Source organism: Zea mays, chromosome 6 (assembly GCF_902167145.1).
Source record: "Zea mays cultivar B73 chromosome 6, Zm-B73-REFERENCE-NAM-5.0, whole genome shotgun sequence".
Classification (NCBI taxonomy): Eukaryota; Viridiplantae; Streptophyta; class Magnoliopsida; order Poales; family Poaceae; genus Zea; species Zea mays.
Window position 1 is genome coordinate 173,382,596 of NC_050101.1, and position 17,890 is coordinate 173,400,485.

Sequence of the window (17,890 nt, forward strand, 5' to 3'; positions counted from 1 at the left end):
CATATAAAAAACTCATATTCACTTAAGAACTTTTTTCACTTAGTATCTTATGAACATATGAAAGTTTACAAATTAACTATAATTCTGAAATTTCTATTTGTTTTTATTGTGTTAGCATCAATAACAAAAAAAAAGAAGAGATTGAAAGGGAAATGATCTCAAACCATTTTCTATATTTATTTTGGTGCTTGATAACCATCACAACCATATGAACTAAGTAGTTTATCAAGTCTTTAATTCACATGTTCATAAGATCAAATCTCAAAGTTTCTAAATCAAAATAGCTCAAACTCACATAAAAGGGGTAAAACTTCGAATAGATGAACTATCAAGAGTTCTATACCTTGGATAAGTTCTAAATTCCCCTAGGAGCCCATTTGGTACAAGTAAAACAGTTGGATAGCTCAGTTTCAATAAATCACTCTTTTTAACCTAGCTTGAGCCAAAACCAGAATATAAGTTAAAGAAACTTAAAATGTACAAGTTTTGTGACTTAGAATGATTGAATAGTCTCTAGATATGTTTGTCTAAATCGTAAGAACATCATCAAAGCCAGTCAAATTGAATTGGAGAAGAATTGGACAAGTTTGCCAAAAAAAAAATTAGAGCTTGGGAGCACCGGACCGGTCTGGTGGCGCACCGAATCACTTACGCAGAGAAGGTTGAACGTGTTCAACAGGTAGACTGGACAATCCGGTGGCACACCAGACTTCTTACGCAAAGAGGTTGTAAATTGGACTTCGATCAGCTAGCTATCTGGACCGGTTCAGTAGCGCACCAGACCGTCTAGGTTCAACGGCTAGTTTCAGATTTCAACGGCTAGATCCGACATGGCAAGGTTCGGTCTGCTACAGAAGTCTGATGATGCACCAGAACGATATTGTTTGAGGTCCAGTGTGCCACCCGACTATGTAGTTTGTGTACAACCACTCCAACGCCTATTTGGATAGTTTAAGGCTATAAATACACCTCCAACCAACATATTAAAGATGGAGTTACACCAAACATCCATACATTGACTTCAACATCTCAATCTCAAGCGGTTAAAGCCACACAACCGCCACATTTGATCGATTTGAATTAGAGACTTGGTGCTTTGTGTCCTTAAGTTGTTATAAGTTCTTATGTTCTTGTTTCGAGACTTGGTGTTGTGTTCTTGAGTTATTGCAAAGCCTTATGCTACTCAGCTTATTCGCTGCAGATTGCAGATTGACTGTGACTTCTCACTATAGATTTAAGCTACAGTACATGAGGCTGCACCGCTGCAGCCTAGCCATTCGGACTATATTTTGTCTCTAGCAGATGAGGCTGCAGCCGAACAAGTTTCTCACTCTCTAGCCATTCTGACTATGTTCACTTTAGAGGACATCCATCCATCTTTTATATAGAGAGAGATTAAACCAAACTAAAATACATTTTAAACAGCAGATTAAACCAAACTTTTGTATAAGATACTTTAGGGTACAAATGTACAAAAATCTGCCAAAGAGGAGGGATAAAAGAAGAGGGAATATAAAGAAGAGATATAAAGGATATTGTTAAAAATAGTTTAAACATGCACTCGTGCAGGATACTAATCTTGTTTATCGGATATTGTTTACAGAACCAATCAAAAATGCGATAACAAGTGCTAGTCACGACAAGCAAGTTTACAAACAAAGCACAATCAAGCGACAAACGATTTGTCATAGAATGACACACAGCAACGAGACAGTAATCACAAAGTGCAAGGCAATTTTTTTAAGGAATGACACACAGCAGCATCTTAACATGGTTTGCTCAGTTCTAACAAGTCTCAACTGTTGGAACATAGATAAATATAAGCTGGGACTACGAGCACCAACATGCCCCCTGACAGAACACAAACTTAGCGCTTAGGACTGCCTGTTCTTCTTCTTGACACCGGACTTGGCAACCTGGAGGCTGCGGTACACCGAGCTTAGCCTAGCAAGAGCTGGCTTGGTCAGATCAGGCCTGTAGTAGTTGTCACTAACCTGCAAGGCAAAAACAAAATGCAAATTAGACTTTTCAGCAATCAGATGGGGCTAACAAGTTAAGACATATTGGCCAATACTAGTGTTCAGAAACTGAAGCACCAAATATTGCTATTGTTACTTAATCATACAAGATTTAAGCAACCTGCAAGAACAGCTCAGAAGGCAAGCGTATCAGCTTATATTTCATTGAAGAACCAATTGATCAGTTAGTTTTCTTAGAAGTTATGGCTCATAAAGAGAGGAGAATCAATCTAACAAGAAAAATCCACATAACACCAAACAAGCAACAGAACAAAACAATTATCTTACAAACCAACACATAATGTTTAAAACAGTGCTAAATAGAGGAATATGAAACCAATATCCAGTTGATCAGTTGGTCTTCTTACTTGTTATGGCTCATCACAGCAACAAATTTCATGTGTTGGAAACAATATCCAATACATAAAAAAGCCACGCATTGCAGTAGCAAAACAAACACTGCCATATTACCGTACAATCAAGCATAATGTGATTCCATGTGCTAGTACCTGGTTTTTCACAGCCTTGGCCATCTTGCGGAACTCCTTGCGCATCACAGACTTGTGGCTGAGCTTCGCAGGTGCGTTCTGCTTCTTGGTCTTGGTAGTAGAGAGGACCACAGCCGAGTCCTTTGCAGCTGGCTGGATCGTCACAGTCTTCTTGTTCGCCAAACCTAACAGAACAAAACAGCCAGAGCAGTAAGCACAAAGCCATTTATTATTTTTATTACTAAGATCACAGGTGTTACATATACACGACAATTAGACAATCCAGAAACTTTGAAGGACGCAACATACCCGAGTGTTTGAAGGAGTGGATGTTGTAGAGGTTGTTCGGCTCCTTGGTGAACTGCACCTTGGCATTGCCGTTGCCGAACTGCTTCACAAGGAAGGAGTTGTTCTTCCTCACAACCTGCCAGATCAGATCCCCTGGAACGGTTGCCATTTCCCTTCGCCTAAATAATCAATATCAACTGCCAAATGTGATATTCCGTATATCATTACTATCTGCGGAAGACTTTGGGTTGCAAGCTAATGCGGAACATTTGACTTAGTATTTCTAAGACAGATAGACCTACACACTATGAGGATACCAAATCTAACCGAGCGAATAATCAGATTTAAGTCAACCTTAACACATATAGAGTGCAAAAATACGCATAGAAAGTGCAAAACAGAAGCAGGGATGCTACAGCCACCTAACCAACGACGAATCGTGCCTAATAAGCACGACAAACCCCCAGTCGAATCGTACAAGCAATTCATCAACTTCGAACCGCCCAAACTTCACCACGAATAAAGCAGAGAACAAGCTACCGGACCTAAAAATTCTTCGCCGCATGCGACGAGATATGCGATCTCACTTACCGGAGAAGAGGTGCCGCGGCGTCGCCTCGCTCTGTTCCTGGGTTGAGGTGGCGGCTGCGGGAGGTCCTGCATCAGTGACCCTCGCCTCTTTTATACCAGGGCGTGCTCGTAAACCCTAGTTTCTAGCGATCGATTCGTGGGCTTAACTGGGCTGCACGAGACATAGCACCAGACCAGACTAGTGCTGGAATATGGGCCGCGTTTTTCGGGCCAGCAAGAACACGACCCGAAAATATGAGCTTAAAGTACGGCCCGGCACGAAATAATATGAGTCGGGTGGGCCTAAGCCAAACCTTAAATTTCGGCCCGTCGAGTCCCTGACACGACTCGCATAGATAGATCGGGCTTGGGCCGGCACTGCCTAATTAAGTCTAATCTGTTTAATTTTTTTAGTTTAGTAAGATATCAACTTTATATCGTTGTTATATTTGAAGTTTATGTGGTCAAATGATGTTAAAATTGTTTAATATCTTTAATTTAGTATGTTATAAATTTTATATGGTTGTAATATTTTGATTTTATGTGGTCAAATGTACGGGTTAGGCTTGGACCGGCACGACCCAATGAAGTCACGACATGGTTTAGAGCCGGACTAGATCACTGTTTTTTTACTTTAGGCTGGCACGACATAGTCCAAAAGTTTTTTGAGCTTTACTGTTACGATTAGGGCTGGAAACGAGCCAAGCCGAGCAAGGCTCGGCTCGGAGCTGAATAGGCTCGAGCCTGGCTCGGCTCGCTGATACAACGAGCTGCCAAAATAGGCTCGGCTCGGCTCGGGTACGGCTCGCGAGCCGGCTCGAGCTGGCTCGCGAGCCTGTCCCGGCATCACACACATCAGCTTACATGAATGAATAAAAATACAAACAATTAATAAGTATACCAAATTTGCATAATCGGTGTGACTGCATTATAAAAGGAAATTCCTTTGATTAAAATACAAGCAGCCAAGCAATATAAAAACATATGCTATCAACCAGCAGCATATATCAACCAAAAGTATATTAACATATATCAACCAGCAGCATATATCAGCATATATTAACATATGCTATCAACCAGCAGCATATATTCTCAACTTTGAAGGAGCAAAGTTGAGAAGAGATTGATCTAGTTTCTTTTCCAAATGCTTTGAATATGCCCCACAACTCTTCATATGCCTCGATAATGTTGATGTCGTTGACCCTTGCATGTAGGCATACATTTTCTTACAATACTTGCACTTTGCCTTTAATGTCTTCTTTCCATCCTCGGATGCATCTCCAACAGTCACTTTATCAAAAACTTCCCACACTTTGGATTTAGAGTTGTTATCCTTTACTTTCACCCCCTTACGCCTTTTCTTAGTTTTTCTTTTGTCTTCATTATTTGATTCCACAACATCAATCTCTCTCCCACCTAGGACGGTCATTTCATCCTCGGACATGTCATCGTTCTTGTCAAATGAATTGCTTTCTGAATCTATCTCATTACTTTGATTCACATCCTTCCCTTGCACACCAGATTCCATAACCTAGCAATTCATGATCAACATTCAACAATACATAATGTGTTAACTGCAACTGCAAGTCTGCTGTCAAGTGGTGGACGAGGAATTGAGGATGCTCACCGGTGGATGAGGAACCGAGCCCGACGAGCGAGGACCGAGGAGGGCAGGATCGGCGGCCACCGGTCGTGCAGGCGTGCAGCCGAGCAGTGGATGAGCAGCCAAGCGGTCGGCGTCGGCGTCTCGGCCAGGCAGAGGGAAGCGTCGGTGTCTCGGCCAGGCAGAGGGAGGCGTCAGCCGTCAGGACTCAGGGCTCAGGCGGCGTGTCGCGGGCACGTCCGCGCCGCGCGTGGCGGGGCGAGTGGTTTGGCGCGTGCGCCGTGCGCGTCACGGCGTCAGGCGGGGCTGGCAGGTCGTCAGCACTCCGCAGCCACAGCGGGCCAGCGGCGGACGCGGACTCACGGTCGCTGGACACCGACTCGTCGGTCGCCGACTCGCCGTTCGCCAGCCGCTAGCCGTTCACCGAGCACCGGGCAGTGGGCACCGCCGTGGCACCGTCCGTCGAGCATGGGAGTACGGGAGTAGCCGACTAGGGTTAGGTTTGGGGAATTGGGGCGGCTTGGCGGGTTGGGGTTTGGGCGGTTGGTTACTTGGCTTGGCCGGTTGCTTTGCTTGTGGGCCGTATTGGGCTGCTCCGCCTCCGCTAGTCCGCTGCTGGTGCGCGCCCGTATTGGACTGTGGCCTTGGCTCGCGAGCCGGCTCGCGAGCTCGTGCGAGCTGGCTCGGCTCGGCTCGGGATTTTTACGAGCTTGTGAAACCGGCTCGGCTCGGCTCGCTGGCAGCTCGCGAGCCAGCTCGAGCCTGCCCGAGCCTCAACGAGCTCGAGCCGGCTTGCCGAGCCCGAGCTTTTTTTCCAGCCCTAGTTACGATCCTGTTTGGCACGAAGCACGATGACCTTGGACCGGACTGATCCGACTCAGCCCAATGCCCAGTACTAGCCTAGACCTCAGAGGCACGTGCACACCTTCGCGTGCGCGCCCGATTGTCGCAAGAGTGTTTCCAAAAGAACGCTAAAACTAACTGGAAAACATGTTTTGGGTGAAAAACAAACAATTCTAGTCCCGACACTTCTCTTTTTCATCTCGAAACGATTGTCTCAAGAGCGCCAAATGTAGAGATGGCAATGGGTACCCGAAACCCAAAACCCGATGGGTTTTTACCCCATTAGGGTACGGGTTTGGGTCAATTTTCATACCCATGGGTTTGTTAATGGGCATAAATGTATACCCGACGGGTTCACGGGTACGGGTTTGTTCCTATAGTACCCAAACCCGTGAACCCGTGGGTTTTTTAAACCCGATCAAACCTAGTGTATATTGTCATTTTATTTTATAAACGAACAACAAACTTGTTATCTACCTATTTACTTCCTATTTTTTATCAAATAGTGAATGTAATAAGTAGTTGGTGAGTGTGTTGCTTGCTTACTATTAGGTCCCGTTTGTTTCCTTTCATTTTGAGGAATTGGAATCTTACTAATGGAATAGGCTATTTTTTTAGAATGTAACATTCCACCACTTTCCAAAGTTATCATATAAGCCTATCTCAAATTCATAGGGTGAGAGTTGAAAATTGATTCTATAGATTTACATGTTGTTTTTTCAATGCACAACTTATAGCGCACTCTTCTACTTGCTTTGCTATAACATAAATGTAGTATATAACTATCTCTCTCATATGATTTAGGATAATATATAAATATATTACATATATAAATATATAAACTTAATTAGTTTTGTTTAAATTATAATTATTAAAATGGAATTCAATTCCAACGAAACAAACGGGGCCTTATAGTTATTACTAGCGTTATATGTGGTGGATGTATAACTTAGTGCAAGGTAACTTGATTATACAACTTATTATTTGTATTTAATTCTCTCTACTAATATTTTTTATACCAAATCATGAACTCGTTGTTCATTACATAAATTTTAGACCATGATCTCATTAATCATTACGATACTTATTGATTATAAAAAGAATAAGTATATTGGAGATAAAACCCGCGGGTAACCCGTGGGTACCCGCTAACCCGATGGGTACGGGTTTGGGCAAAATTTCAAACCCGTCACGGGTATGGGTTTTTTAATGGGTGTAAATATTTTTCGCGGGTACGGGTTTGGGATAGCAAAACCCGGCGGGTTTGTACCCGTTGCCATCTCTAGCCAAATGTACGCTAAAACTAACTGGAAAATATGTTGTTTTGAGTGAAAAACAAACAATTCTCCTCCCGACACTTCTCTCACTCAAAATATTAACGAGCTAAGATTGTCTGGAACGGTGACCTTTAAATTATTCTCCAAATATCACTTTTTGTGTCAAATCATCAATATTTCACCCCTAACTTTTCATCTTCCGCAGCGGTTTTCGCTATATTATCCTCATATACCTTACTACAACTATAAAATATCATTATCAATCATATTCATCTTTTATTACTATTTTTTCAACTATTAAATAGGGTAGCACTGTGCAAGGGGCGCTACCGTGCTCCCCTTTATCCGGGGGAGCGGTGCGGCCTCCCCTAGCGTTGCAACGCGTAGGGGGCATTTGGAGGCCACCGCTGCGCGCGTAGAGGCCCCTACGCGTATACAGTGTTAGGGCATGGTGCAGCATGCGCTGCGAACGGTCTAAGGCCAACTCCAGCAGTCATGGCTCCGAATCCGTATCTTACGGAGTGCCAGGAGTGGATACAGAGGTGTGGATAGAGGGTGGTTTCTAGCAAAGCTCCGTAAAAACGACGGTCGTTTATGTTCCCGCGATTCCGCTGAATGTTGGCCCCTGTCCGAAGACAGCGGTCGCCCAAAGTACAACTCCACCGTCGTCAACCTCGTCTCCGGCTCGGCGGCCCGGCGGATTGGATCTCCGCGTCGTCTGCGCCTCGGCCACGGGTATCCTCCGGCGGATTGCAACTCCGCCTCGTCTCCGGACCTCGACAGCGCCAACTCTCCGCCGGATTTTAGCTCCGCGTCGTCTCCGGCTCGGCTGCGCCTACACTCCCGCGCCACAATCTCGTCGGTATGTTCTTGGCCGTGTTCACAAAATCTCCATTTTCCCGGTAGATGCGAGTTCATCGTTGTCCACTATATGCGCAACATTGAGTGATTTTGTGTTTAGGGTTTAGTACTAAATTCGGAGTTGCCATGTCGACTGTTTGCAAGGGATTTGGCAGATTCATGTCGACTTCTAATTCGGATAGGCACCGATGACATGTCCGACGAATGTACGACGACGAACACATTCTCCATATGCTACATTCGTCCATGGTTGAAGACGAAGATGAGGAGATACATGTACATAGAGGGTCAGTTGTCGGTCGTCGTGTCATAAACCGGGACAGGGAATCCGGTTATGTCAGACTGATGCAAGATTATTTCTCCGACAATCCGGTGTACAATGACGACATATTCAGACGACGGTTTCGGATGACGAAGGCTATGTTCCACAACATATGTCAGACTCTCGAAGCGGCGAACCCATATTTCGGGCAATCGTATAATGCTGCCAACGTGCCAGGATTTCACACCATACAGAAGGTAACTGTAGCAATTCGGATGCTAGCCTACGGAGGTCCAGCCGACAGCCTCGACAAGTACTTACGCATGGGCGAAAGTACTATTCTTGAAACAGTTGGCCATTTCACTCAGACAATTGTGCAGTTGTTTGGTAATGAGTTCCTTCGGAAGCCAAACAACCATGGCATAGCTGGTCTCCTACAAGTAGCACAGCAAAGAGGTTTCCCTGGGATGCTAGGTAGCATAGATTGCATGCACTAGGAGTGGGAACGTTGCCCCACTGCATGGCAAGGGAGTTATCGTGGCCATTTCAAAAAACCAGCATTGATTCTCGAAGCAATAGCATCACATGATCTTTGGATATGGCACACATTTTTTGGTTTGCCTGGTTCTTGCAACGACATAAATGTTCTTCACAAATCACCAGTCTTCGATAGCATAGCCACAGGTGATGTTCCTCCTGTTACCTATGAAGTTAACGACACACAATATGATATGCCTTATTACTTGTGTGATGGAATTTACCCTCCTTGGGCAACTTTAATTAGTGGAGTACCATCAGCTGTTAGCAACAAGCAACGACTCTTCACTATGAAACAAGCAGAGTATCGAAAAGACGTCGAGCGTTGCTTCGGCGTTCTTCAAGGTCAGTACGCAATAATTAAAGGTCCTGCACGTCTATGGCATCCGGTAGATTTGAAGTTCATAGTAGACTGTGTTGTCATATTGCATAATATGTCTGTGCAAGTTGAAAGGCACCTTCCAAGTCTCGAAGGGGTTGACTACGATGCAACGACAAGACTTCACATTCCTAATACCAGAGATGTACCGGAAATTGCACAACTTATTCAAAAACACAGCGAGATTAGGTGCAAATCAGCCAATGAAAATTTGAAGAATGATCTAATTGAGCATGTGTGGAACAAGCATGGGAACATGTGAGGCAAGATATCAATTATGAACTCAGATGGTTTAAATGTTTGTTTCTATTCTAGTCCACTAATAATTTTTGTTGCTTACTTTGCAGATATGTTGTTCGCCAGGTGACTCAACTCAAGGTTCTGCATTAGTAGTTGAATTTTGTACTGTGACCAAAACAACCTTTTGTAACAGAGCTATCAAGTGCACTATATTTGAATTATGTACTGTGGCAATCTGCTGTGACCAAATCAGGCTTTTATAACAGACTAATCAAGTGCTTTAAATATATATATATATATATATATATATATATATATATATATATTGTTCAGACAGTTTGTGACATAGGTTTGTGATGAACAAAAGACACAGCTGTCTTGCCAGGTTCATGTCCAACAGACACAGCTGGTCATATTGTAGGTTTCTGGTAAACAAGAGAGACAGTAGACACGCGTAGGTAAAACGGTTTCTAGTAAACAGCAGAGTCAGCTGTCATGCCAGGTTCGACCAAGTGACGGAAACAAAACCATATTCACGAACAACTGAAGCAGACATATAAGTCATATTACTTCGACAACGAAGCAGACTGTCACACACAACTGAAGCAAACTCCATAAGTCTTATTACTTCGACAACGCCGCTGAATGTCCTCAGGTGGTGGCAACCTAGACAAAATGGCCTTCTGCATGTACAAGTAGTAATTTCTTGCGTATGGAGCGACCTTGTCCAAATCCATATTCATAATCCGATCATCGCGCTCCTGCTGCTGAAGCTTGAACATGTCCTCAGAGAGCTTCATCTTCCTTTGTCTATATTCTTTTAGGTCTTCCCTCTCGGCATTTGCAGATGTAGCAGCTTGTTCTTCAAACTTAGCTCTGTCCAGTTGGAATTTTTCGATCATCTCGATGCATGCTGTCGAATTCATGGAAGCGTTACCGCTACGAGCTTTTTTGGTTCGGCCCCTCCCGGGTGGACGGCGAAAGGGATCACTCGGTGAACTGACATTGTCCGTCTCATTTGGGAACCACTTTGGCATGAATGACTTCAGCATTGGAAAGCCAAGTTGTCCACTTGACCTCGTTCCGAAGCATGTACCAGCAATGAATGTATCTAAATGGTTTCTTGTGGATGCCTTTGAACATTTGTAGTGCATCTTTGACCTACAGTGTACGAAACTAGTGGGTTACAAATTTGAAGGACACAATAGGAATAGAGGGCAATAATAAGGAAACGCTTCGAACCTGGTCGTCTTCACTTTTACCACTTTGCTTCAACCTTAAAACTTTGTCATAAGCAGCACAAAACTTGGAGGTTTCCCGTTGTTAGGTGCTTTCGTGTGTTCATTGTAGTACTCACTTATGCGACGCCAATATGACTTCCCTGATTGATTAGTTCCAATAGCCGGATCTTTGGAGATGTTTAGGTAGGCCGACACAAGGACCTCATCCTCAGCCTGACTGTAGTTTGCAAGTCTTCTTGTTACTGTTTTCTTAACAATTCTGTTTCGTTGAGTTGGAGGAGTAGTATTGTTTTCAGATGCCTGCAAGTTGGCGTCAATGTTGCAAGCGTTTTGGAAGGTTGCATCATCATCAAATTGAGTTAAATCAATTCCTTCGGTGTAAACAAAAGGTTGGTGGCCATGAGAAGGTTCTCCCTCAGTATACTGGTCCATTTTACGATTGCGTTAAAACAAACAGCAAACATATACCAATTTAGTACTGAAGTGTATTGAAGTGATAGTAATAAGAGGCAATGCAGCAGCACTGGAATACTAGTACCAGGAGTTCAGGCATCGTTCCACAAATCCAAACATAAACACACACAATTGTACCTAGCAGTTCGACAACAACATACAACCTTCGACATTACTACATAGTAGATTGTTCACGACCTAACGACTGGTAGTTCTATATATACTTATTTGTCAAACTCCAGAATCTGCATCAACAGCTCCAGGACTGGTCGCTATCGTACTCGATTCCGAAATGTTTTTCCAAAATTTCCCTTTGAGATATGTCCTCAGGGCTCGGCAGGGACTCCACCTCAAGTGTTGCATCGATGTCATGTTCTAACTGACGTTCCTGATGTTCAACAAGTGCTTCTCTCTTGGTTGTTGCATATTTTTTAATGGACAATGCACACTTCTCAAGCTTGTCGCAAACATCTCCAATCTAAAACAAAGTGGTCTTAAGTGTGTAGACCGACTCAGGTAAAGTAGTTTCGACAACCCCATCAGTTACAAGACTGCGAATGATGTCGACATGTGCCTCAATCACTTGAACTGCAGTCTCGACCATGTCGAGGGGGTCTTTGTCCATTGACTGAAACTGAAAATGACCAATTCAGAATGTGGTCAGTTTCTGTTGGTACGAGTGGACTTTTTTGTCAACCTCGAATACAACAATGTGCAAAGAGGTTGAACTACCACTATGGACTGTACAAACATGAACAGAGATGCAACTACATCCATGGTAGACAGTACTGGATCAAAAGTATGGACACATAAACAACCAGTCGATCTGTTTTGGTTTACCAAATTATTTGGACACACCTAGGGTTTCCATGGGGTACATCTACCTACAGCAACGAATCACTGAAGCCGCAACTCTCTGCGCAATATTCGAACCCTATTCAATAAAATCAACAAGACTGCGAAGTACAATCTGTGCAATGAAGTAGAGGTTCACGGATCCGGTAGCGGCTTCATACCTTGTGCTTAATGTGTTTCACCGAGGACAAGCACGCGCTGCCGGGAGATGTCGACCGCCGCCGACGCTTTTCACCACGCTCCAGCGCCGCAGATGGGGGCGACGTCCTTCGACCTAGGAGACAAACCTCCAAAACTTAGCGCGAGACCGGCAGCTTGGAGGAAGAAAGTAGATCTGGTGTCGTCGTACCGACGAAGGAAGGAAGAAGCAAACCTGGTTCGGATGACGGTTGGGTTGCGCGGATGAGAGAGAATACGCGAGAAAAGGGAGCGCCAACCCCTGCCCCGTTTTTTCGTCGCTGTTTACGGTACCTGCTGGGGAAGTGAACAATGCGCGGGCGCGTAAATTTGACGGATACACGGCCATATACGGAGGCTACTGGAGTTGGTCTAAGGTCTTTTCCAATCCGTGCATCTCACACTGCATGCAGGGCTACCATCGCGCCTGCTCTTCTCACATTCAGCTACTATACTGACAACTAATGTTGTTTGCACTTGCTCTCTTTTAGTATTTAGTAATGTAGCAGTTTTGCGGCAAATTCTCTAGCTACAAGTGCAATTGATGTAGTAGGCTACAAATGAGCCGCCTGTAGTGTTTCAGCACGAGCACGGTTCATACTGTGCTAGTGCCGGCACGCCACGAACACCAGGAGTCTAGTGTCGTGTTTTAGTTACCACCCTAGCACGATGAGCATGATCGCAACATGATTAGGTGACCATCATAATTAGACATGACTTAGACTAACTGGTAGTATATGTATGTGATTAATATGATTGTTATTTGTTATGATTTTAAGCATAATAAATTCAATTTATAATAGTATACATGTTCAAGTTTTTAAATTATATATATAACCTTAAAGATCTATATTTTAAGCTCTCAAAGTGAAATAGTGTCTGAACTATTACAGACACGATTAGGTATTAGTGATGTAATATTATAGTGTCGTGCATGAGCCAATATCTAGACACTAGTGCCAACCTAACACGATTATTAATAGTGTCTAATAGTGCTAGTGTCGTACCGGATAACCCGTTTGGCCATGCCACGACAGCGCGTCTGGTTCGTGAAACGAAATCTATACAGCTCGACCGAGAAATCATAAACGATGACATCTCGAACACAGTTCAAAGGGTATGGCATTCTATCAACCTTTGTAGGAGGGGAAAGATTTTCATAACTGCCACATTGCAGTATATGATTCAGGTACAATGATTATTCCGCGGATACCATCTAGAGTTCAAGACACTCTTGGGAAAAGCCTTCCAATCTGGTCGCCAGAAAAAACACGGGGAAGAAAATGTGGGGCAATATTGGCATGAGAAAACAATGCAAGTTTACTACTTTTTCTTGCCGGTGACACCTGCAACCACCTGCAAAAGTAACAAAAGATCAAACCTTGTCTCGACCATCTTCAATCACAGGACAACAGCATCTAACCGCATGAGGGAAGTACTCTGGCTTCATTGTTCAAACGAAGGAGACCAACAATAATGGCAGGTCCCCAAGTTGACAACACAAGGATGCAATTATGCAACACAAAGTAACAACAGATACCCCCGGCCAGTTGCGAATCTAGCCAAAAATAATGTCGGGGTCATCAAGAGTAACTTTACTATACTATACACTTTTTTATAAACTTTAACGGTGTTTTGCTAAAGGATTTATAAAATTTATCGGGGTCGGCTGACCCCGATAAACCTCTCTGAATTTGCCCCTGCCCCCGGCAATCTACTCTGACCTGCCACTAACAAATTTAGAGCTCATTTTATGAAAATGAGACTTTTTTTTAGACAGGCTAGCTTGAAGTGACAAATAGGGAGTCCTTCTTTTCCATTGAATATGAATAGAAAATTTATTTATGAAGGCTGTCCGCAGCAGATCGTGTAAAATAGGGGATTTGTATTGTATATTACACTGTTTACCGAGTAAAGTTTGAAATAGGGGATGTGATCGAATAGTTGCTGGTGTCGATGAGGAGCGTGGGAAACCAAAGGGGGTTGCTGGGTTCTGTGGTTTCCTGTGCTCCTCATCACCTTCATCAAGAACATGGCTGCTAACATAAACATTCTGGATTTAGAAATGATGAGAAATTGAATGTAAACAGTGTTTATCATTTATATGTCCTTGAAAATAGTACACATAAAACAACCAAAAAAGAGGAAATCACGTACATCATTTAGAAGAGGTGGAGGAACTTGTTCCGCGGTCTGCCATGAATCCAGGATTGGCCGGACAACTGCTGGAAGAAAGAGACCTGAATTGCACATTATAAGGTTATTTGAAATCATTTGGCAAAGGAAAACCAATACCAGGTTGCTAACTTCCCCCCAATAATAGATGACTCCAAAGGTTCAGGCAGGCAAGTCAGAAAAACTTAGGAACCAAATGTGTTCAAACGTGTGTTCACAGAATGCTCTTGTTTCTTTCTGAAATGTCACCGCACACAACACCACTTCCAATCCGTTTGTGCCCTACCAATCGCTGTGAAGTGTCAAATTGCACAAGACCATTTTAGGTTATGAGTCATGACCATCGACCATAGCAATCTAAAATGAGGTTCGTACAGTGTGCATTTGATATCATCACTTTTGGGCTGACCCTTTCCAAGTAGGAAATATGTGAGAAGAATTGAATACCTGGTGCTTATGATGCTCCATAAATTTGAACTACAGTGGTTGCCAGTAAAAACTTATCCAGTTGCCACACAAAATTGTCAACCTGAGATGCACTCTGTCTCGTGACTAATGTCTTTAGGGTAGGAAAATGCTATTGCTTAATCAAACTTGATAGCAAGGGATTGTGAAGGATAAACTCAGTAAATCTATTGATATTACAAAATACAATGGTATAAAAAGGTTAGATTCAAGTAATGAGAACAAACTCAAGTTTTCTCTTAAGTCTTAATCATGGACAATTTTAGGTGCGATAAGGATTCTCAGAAACAAACATAATTACACACTCGGACAACTAGTAAAAAGTAAACTTGAGCTATTTCTTGTACTATCCAAGTGAATGCATCCACAAAGCAGAGTTCATATATATCATGTGGCCTCCTTAACACGTTTTCTATATGCATTGGCCAATTTCTACAGGCTATATGGATTTTCAATATCAATTTATTATTGGTAGAGACCATGGTTTCAAAGGCGTCGCCTAGGCGACGTCTAGGCATCCAGGCGGCCAAAAAGTCTAGGCGTCCCCGTCGCCTAACCAAGAGTCAGCAAGAGAGGCAAGAGGGGAGGGGGAAGAAGCCTAGCAGAGACTTTGGGGAGCGGGATCAGCGGCGCAGAACTCGGGGGAGTGCTGAGCTCGGGGGAGCGGCGGTGCAGAGCTCGGGGGAGCGGCGACGCTGAGACTCGGGGGAGCGCCGAGCTTGGGGGAGCAGGAGCAACGATGCTGTGATGTGGACGAGCAGCGATGCTGTGACAGACAGGGGCGGCGACAGTGAGATGGGAGCAACCCTAACCGGAGGATATATGGGCTGCCTGCCTGGTGGGCTGGGCCATCTCTTCTACCCCTTCCTTCTTTTTTTCTTTCTCCTTTTTTCTTTTTCTTCCTCATATATGTTGTTGTTCTGTCGTTTCTTTAATTGGTAAGGTGTCGCCTTGCTCGCCTAAGCGCCTAGGCGTCGCCTAGGCGTCCAGGCGGTGGTCCAACGCCTTGTCTCGCGTTACCGCCTTAAGAACTATGGTAGAGACCTCTTTGCTGACAATTGAATTGAATGTTTGCAAATGCCATTCAAGTTACTAACACATACCGATACCGTAATGTGTTTCACCTTTACAAGCAAAATAAGCATTCACTTTTTCAGACAATTTTGGAGGAAGATGGGAACTTAGCATAATTTTATTTTGGAGGGAGAAAATAACTAAACAAGATCTCTTATGGCGCTCATCTGTGCCAACAAAATAAAGTGGATTTCACATAGAACATTTTCACGCAAATCAGAAATGGGTATTTAAAAAGTGAACATAAATGACAAAAGTAATCAAACTGAGCTGAAAGTGTTCTAGCATTAACGTATTTGTCTTCATGTACAGCGAGCTACTCAACTTCTTTTTATAATTAAGAGAGCTCCTCTCTCCATTTCCAAATTGTAAGTCATTTCTGTTTTGTCCTAAGTCAAACTTTGATTAAGTCTATAGAAAAATCCACAAATATTTACATTATCAAACGAATTAATTACATGCAAGAAATATATTTTGACACTGAATAAATTTGGCAGTGTAGTTGTAGATGTTAATTGTCAGGACCTGACAGGCCCAAGGGGGCTGCGGCCAGGACCTGTCAGGGCCTAAGGGGGCTGCGGCAAGGAGCAACATCAAGGAGCACAGGTCAAAGGATAAGAAGATTAGTTGAGATTATTTAGAAGATTAGTTGAGATTATCTATAAAGGATATCAGTTAGTAGTTTGTTGAGAGTTTTAAGGAGACAAGGATCTCTAGCAAGATAGGGGCGGTCAGTCGGCCTATTTATGTAATCAATGGATGAAAAATAAAGTAGACAAGAATTAGAAGGGAGAAACCCTCCTCTTGCTCGGCCGTGGGCAGAGGCCCCCGGACGGCATTCCTGCACATCGACCTCATTCTGCAATCCCCTCATCTACGTGTGAACAGTACCACACCGTCTCCGCCAGCAGCTCCAATCCCCCACCGATCTAGCAACTATAACATTAATACATTTTCCTATAAACTTGGTCAATGTTAGACAAATCTATGTCATATCGAATGTTTGAATGATAATTATGAGTATTAAATATATTTCAACTATAAAACTAATTATACAGATATTCAGACATTTGATGTGACATGAACTAAACTTTAGTCAAGGGAACCAAACACAAAGATTAAAGTCGAATCTGCATAAGTGCATGAGATTTAGAATACTGGATCTAACGAATAGCAGCAAGTGAAAAGGCCACCGAAATGTAATCCCCGGCCTACAAGTCCCTAGCAAACAAGCCGTACCTTCCCAGACCTACCCTCACGGAGTCAACCAGACTAAGCCAAGGCAGACCGAAATCAAGGGACGCTGCGCCCCAAGGGCGCGCGCGCACGGCGCACATCTTGTAGGGTTTGCGGAGGGGAGAGAAGGTTGCGTACCGAATCCAGCGATGAGGCAGGAGGCCGCGACTACGGGCTCCTTAACGACAAAGATCTTGAGCTTCTCCATCACCGCCATGGCTGCCGCCTCTGCTTCCACTACTCCGCTTCGCCTTCGCGTAACCCTCGCCCGCTGCCGTCGCTGGAGACGAGAGAGGCCAGAGGGATACAAGCCAGTGCTCTCCTCCGATCTGTGGACGTGGGCCCGTGTCTTGAGCGGAGAGACTTCGACGCCCAGCCCGTCTACGACCGTGGTCCAGTGGGCCACGATCCATTTTGTTTGTTGGGCTGAGGCCCGTACCGATAATCCCATTAAATGATATGGTCACGGCATATTCAGAGCTGCAGACTGGAATATTCCTCGCGCGCGCGCGAATAATCTACCCGGACGAGCGAATCTACTGTCGGTCGCAGCGCCGTTTTCTCGCTCTCGCGCTCGCCTTACCTGGGATGGGATGGCACCGCACGCACACGACCATCCTTCTCTCCTCTCTTCACCTACCGATTCTGCGCGCATAGAAGAGGCACTCCTTCATCGTCAGCTGCCTTTCGCATGTCGGCATGCATCTTGCCCGACACCACGCTGGCCCGTGGGGTAGTCGCCGCACGCCGAGCACCGGCAGGCTGCGCAGCCGTCGACCATGATTTTGCCAAGGTTAGCCCCCGCACTGTCTCGTGAGCATCAATTCATTTTACTTTAATTGCTTATA

At 44.1% G+C, this 17,890-nt stretch overlaps 2 protein-coding genes and 1 non-coding gene across 6 annotated transcripts; all 3 read right to left on the bottom strand.

Moving 5' to 3' along the window:
* Positions 1–1,538: 1,538 nt before the first annotated feature.
* On the bottom strand, positions 1,539–3,533 carry LOC100284901 (60S ribosomal protein L28-like). Of its 4 annotated transcripts, none has more exons than NM_001374381.1 (4): positions 3,386–3,433; positions 2,816–2,973; positions 2,528–2,691; positions 1,539–1,994 (listed from the first exon to the last, which is right to left on the bottom strand). In NM_001374381.1, the coding sequence occupies exons 2-4, from the start codon at positions 2,961–2,963 to the stop codon at positions 1,875–1,877; spliced, it is 432 nt and encodes a 143-aa protein (NP_001361310.1). In that variant the 5' UTR covers positions 2,964–2,973; positions 3,386–3,433; the 3' UTR covers positions 1,539–1,874. The 4 variants fall into 4 exon arrangements, with proteins under 4 accessions (NP_001361310.1, XP_008647950.1, XP_035815533.1 ...); XM_008649728.4 differs by having other exon boundaries at positions 1,546–1,994; positions 2,816–2,991; positions 3,386–3,533; XM_035959640.1 differs by having other exon boundaries at positions 1,546–1,994; positions 2,816–2,930; positions 3,386–3,502.
* Positions 2,148–2,238, bottom strand: LOC111589591 (small nucleolar RNA R24). The gene has a single exon (XR_004850956.1). It is a non-coding gene; the product is annotated as a small nucleolar RNA R24 (small nucleolar RNA).
* Positions 3,534–13,184: 9,651 nt separating the features above from the next.
* Positions 13,185–17,884, bottom strand: LOC118471917 (uncharacterized). Its single transcript, XM_035960234.1, has 3 exons — positions 17,181–17,884; positions 14,250–14,332; positions 13,185–13,448 (listed from the first exon to the last, which is right to left on the bottom strand). The coding sequence occupies exons 1-3, from the start codon at positions 17,491–17,493 to the stop codon at positions 13,416–13,418; spliced, it is 429 nt and encodes a 142-aa protein (XP_035816127.1). The 5' UTR covers positions 17,494–17,884; the 3' UTR covers positions 13,185–13,415.
* Between the last annotated feature and the right edge of the window lie 6 nt (positions 17,885–17,890).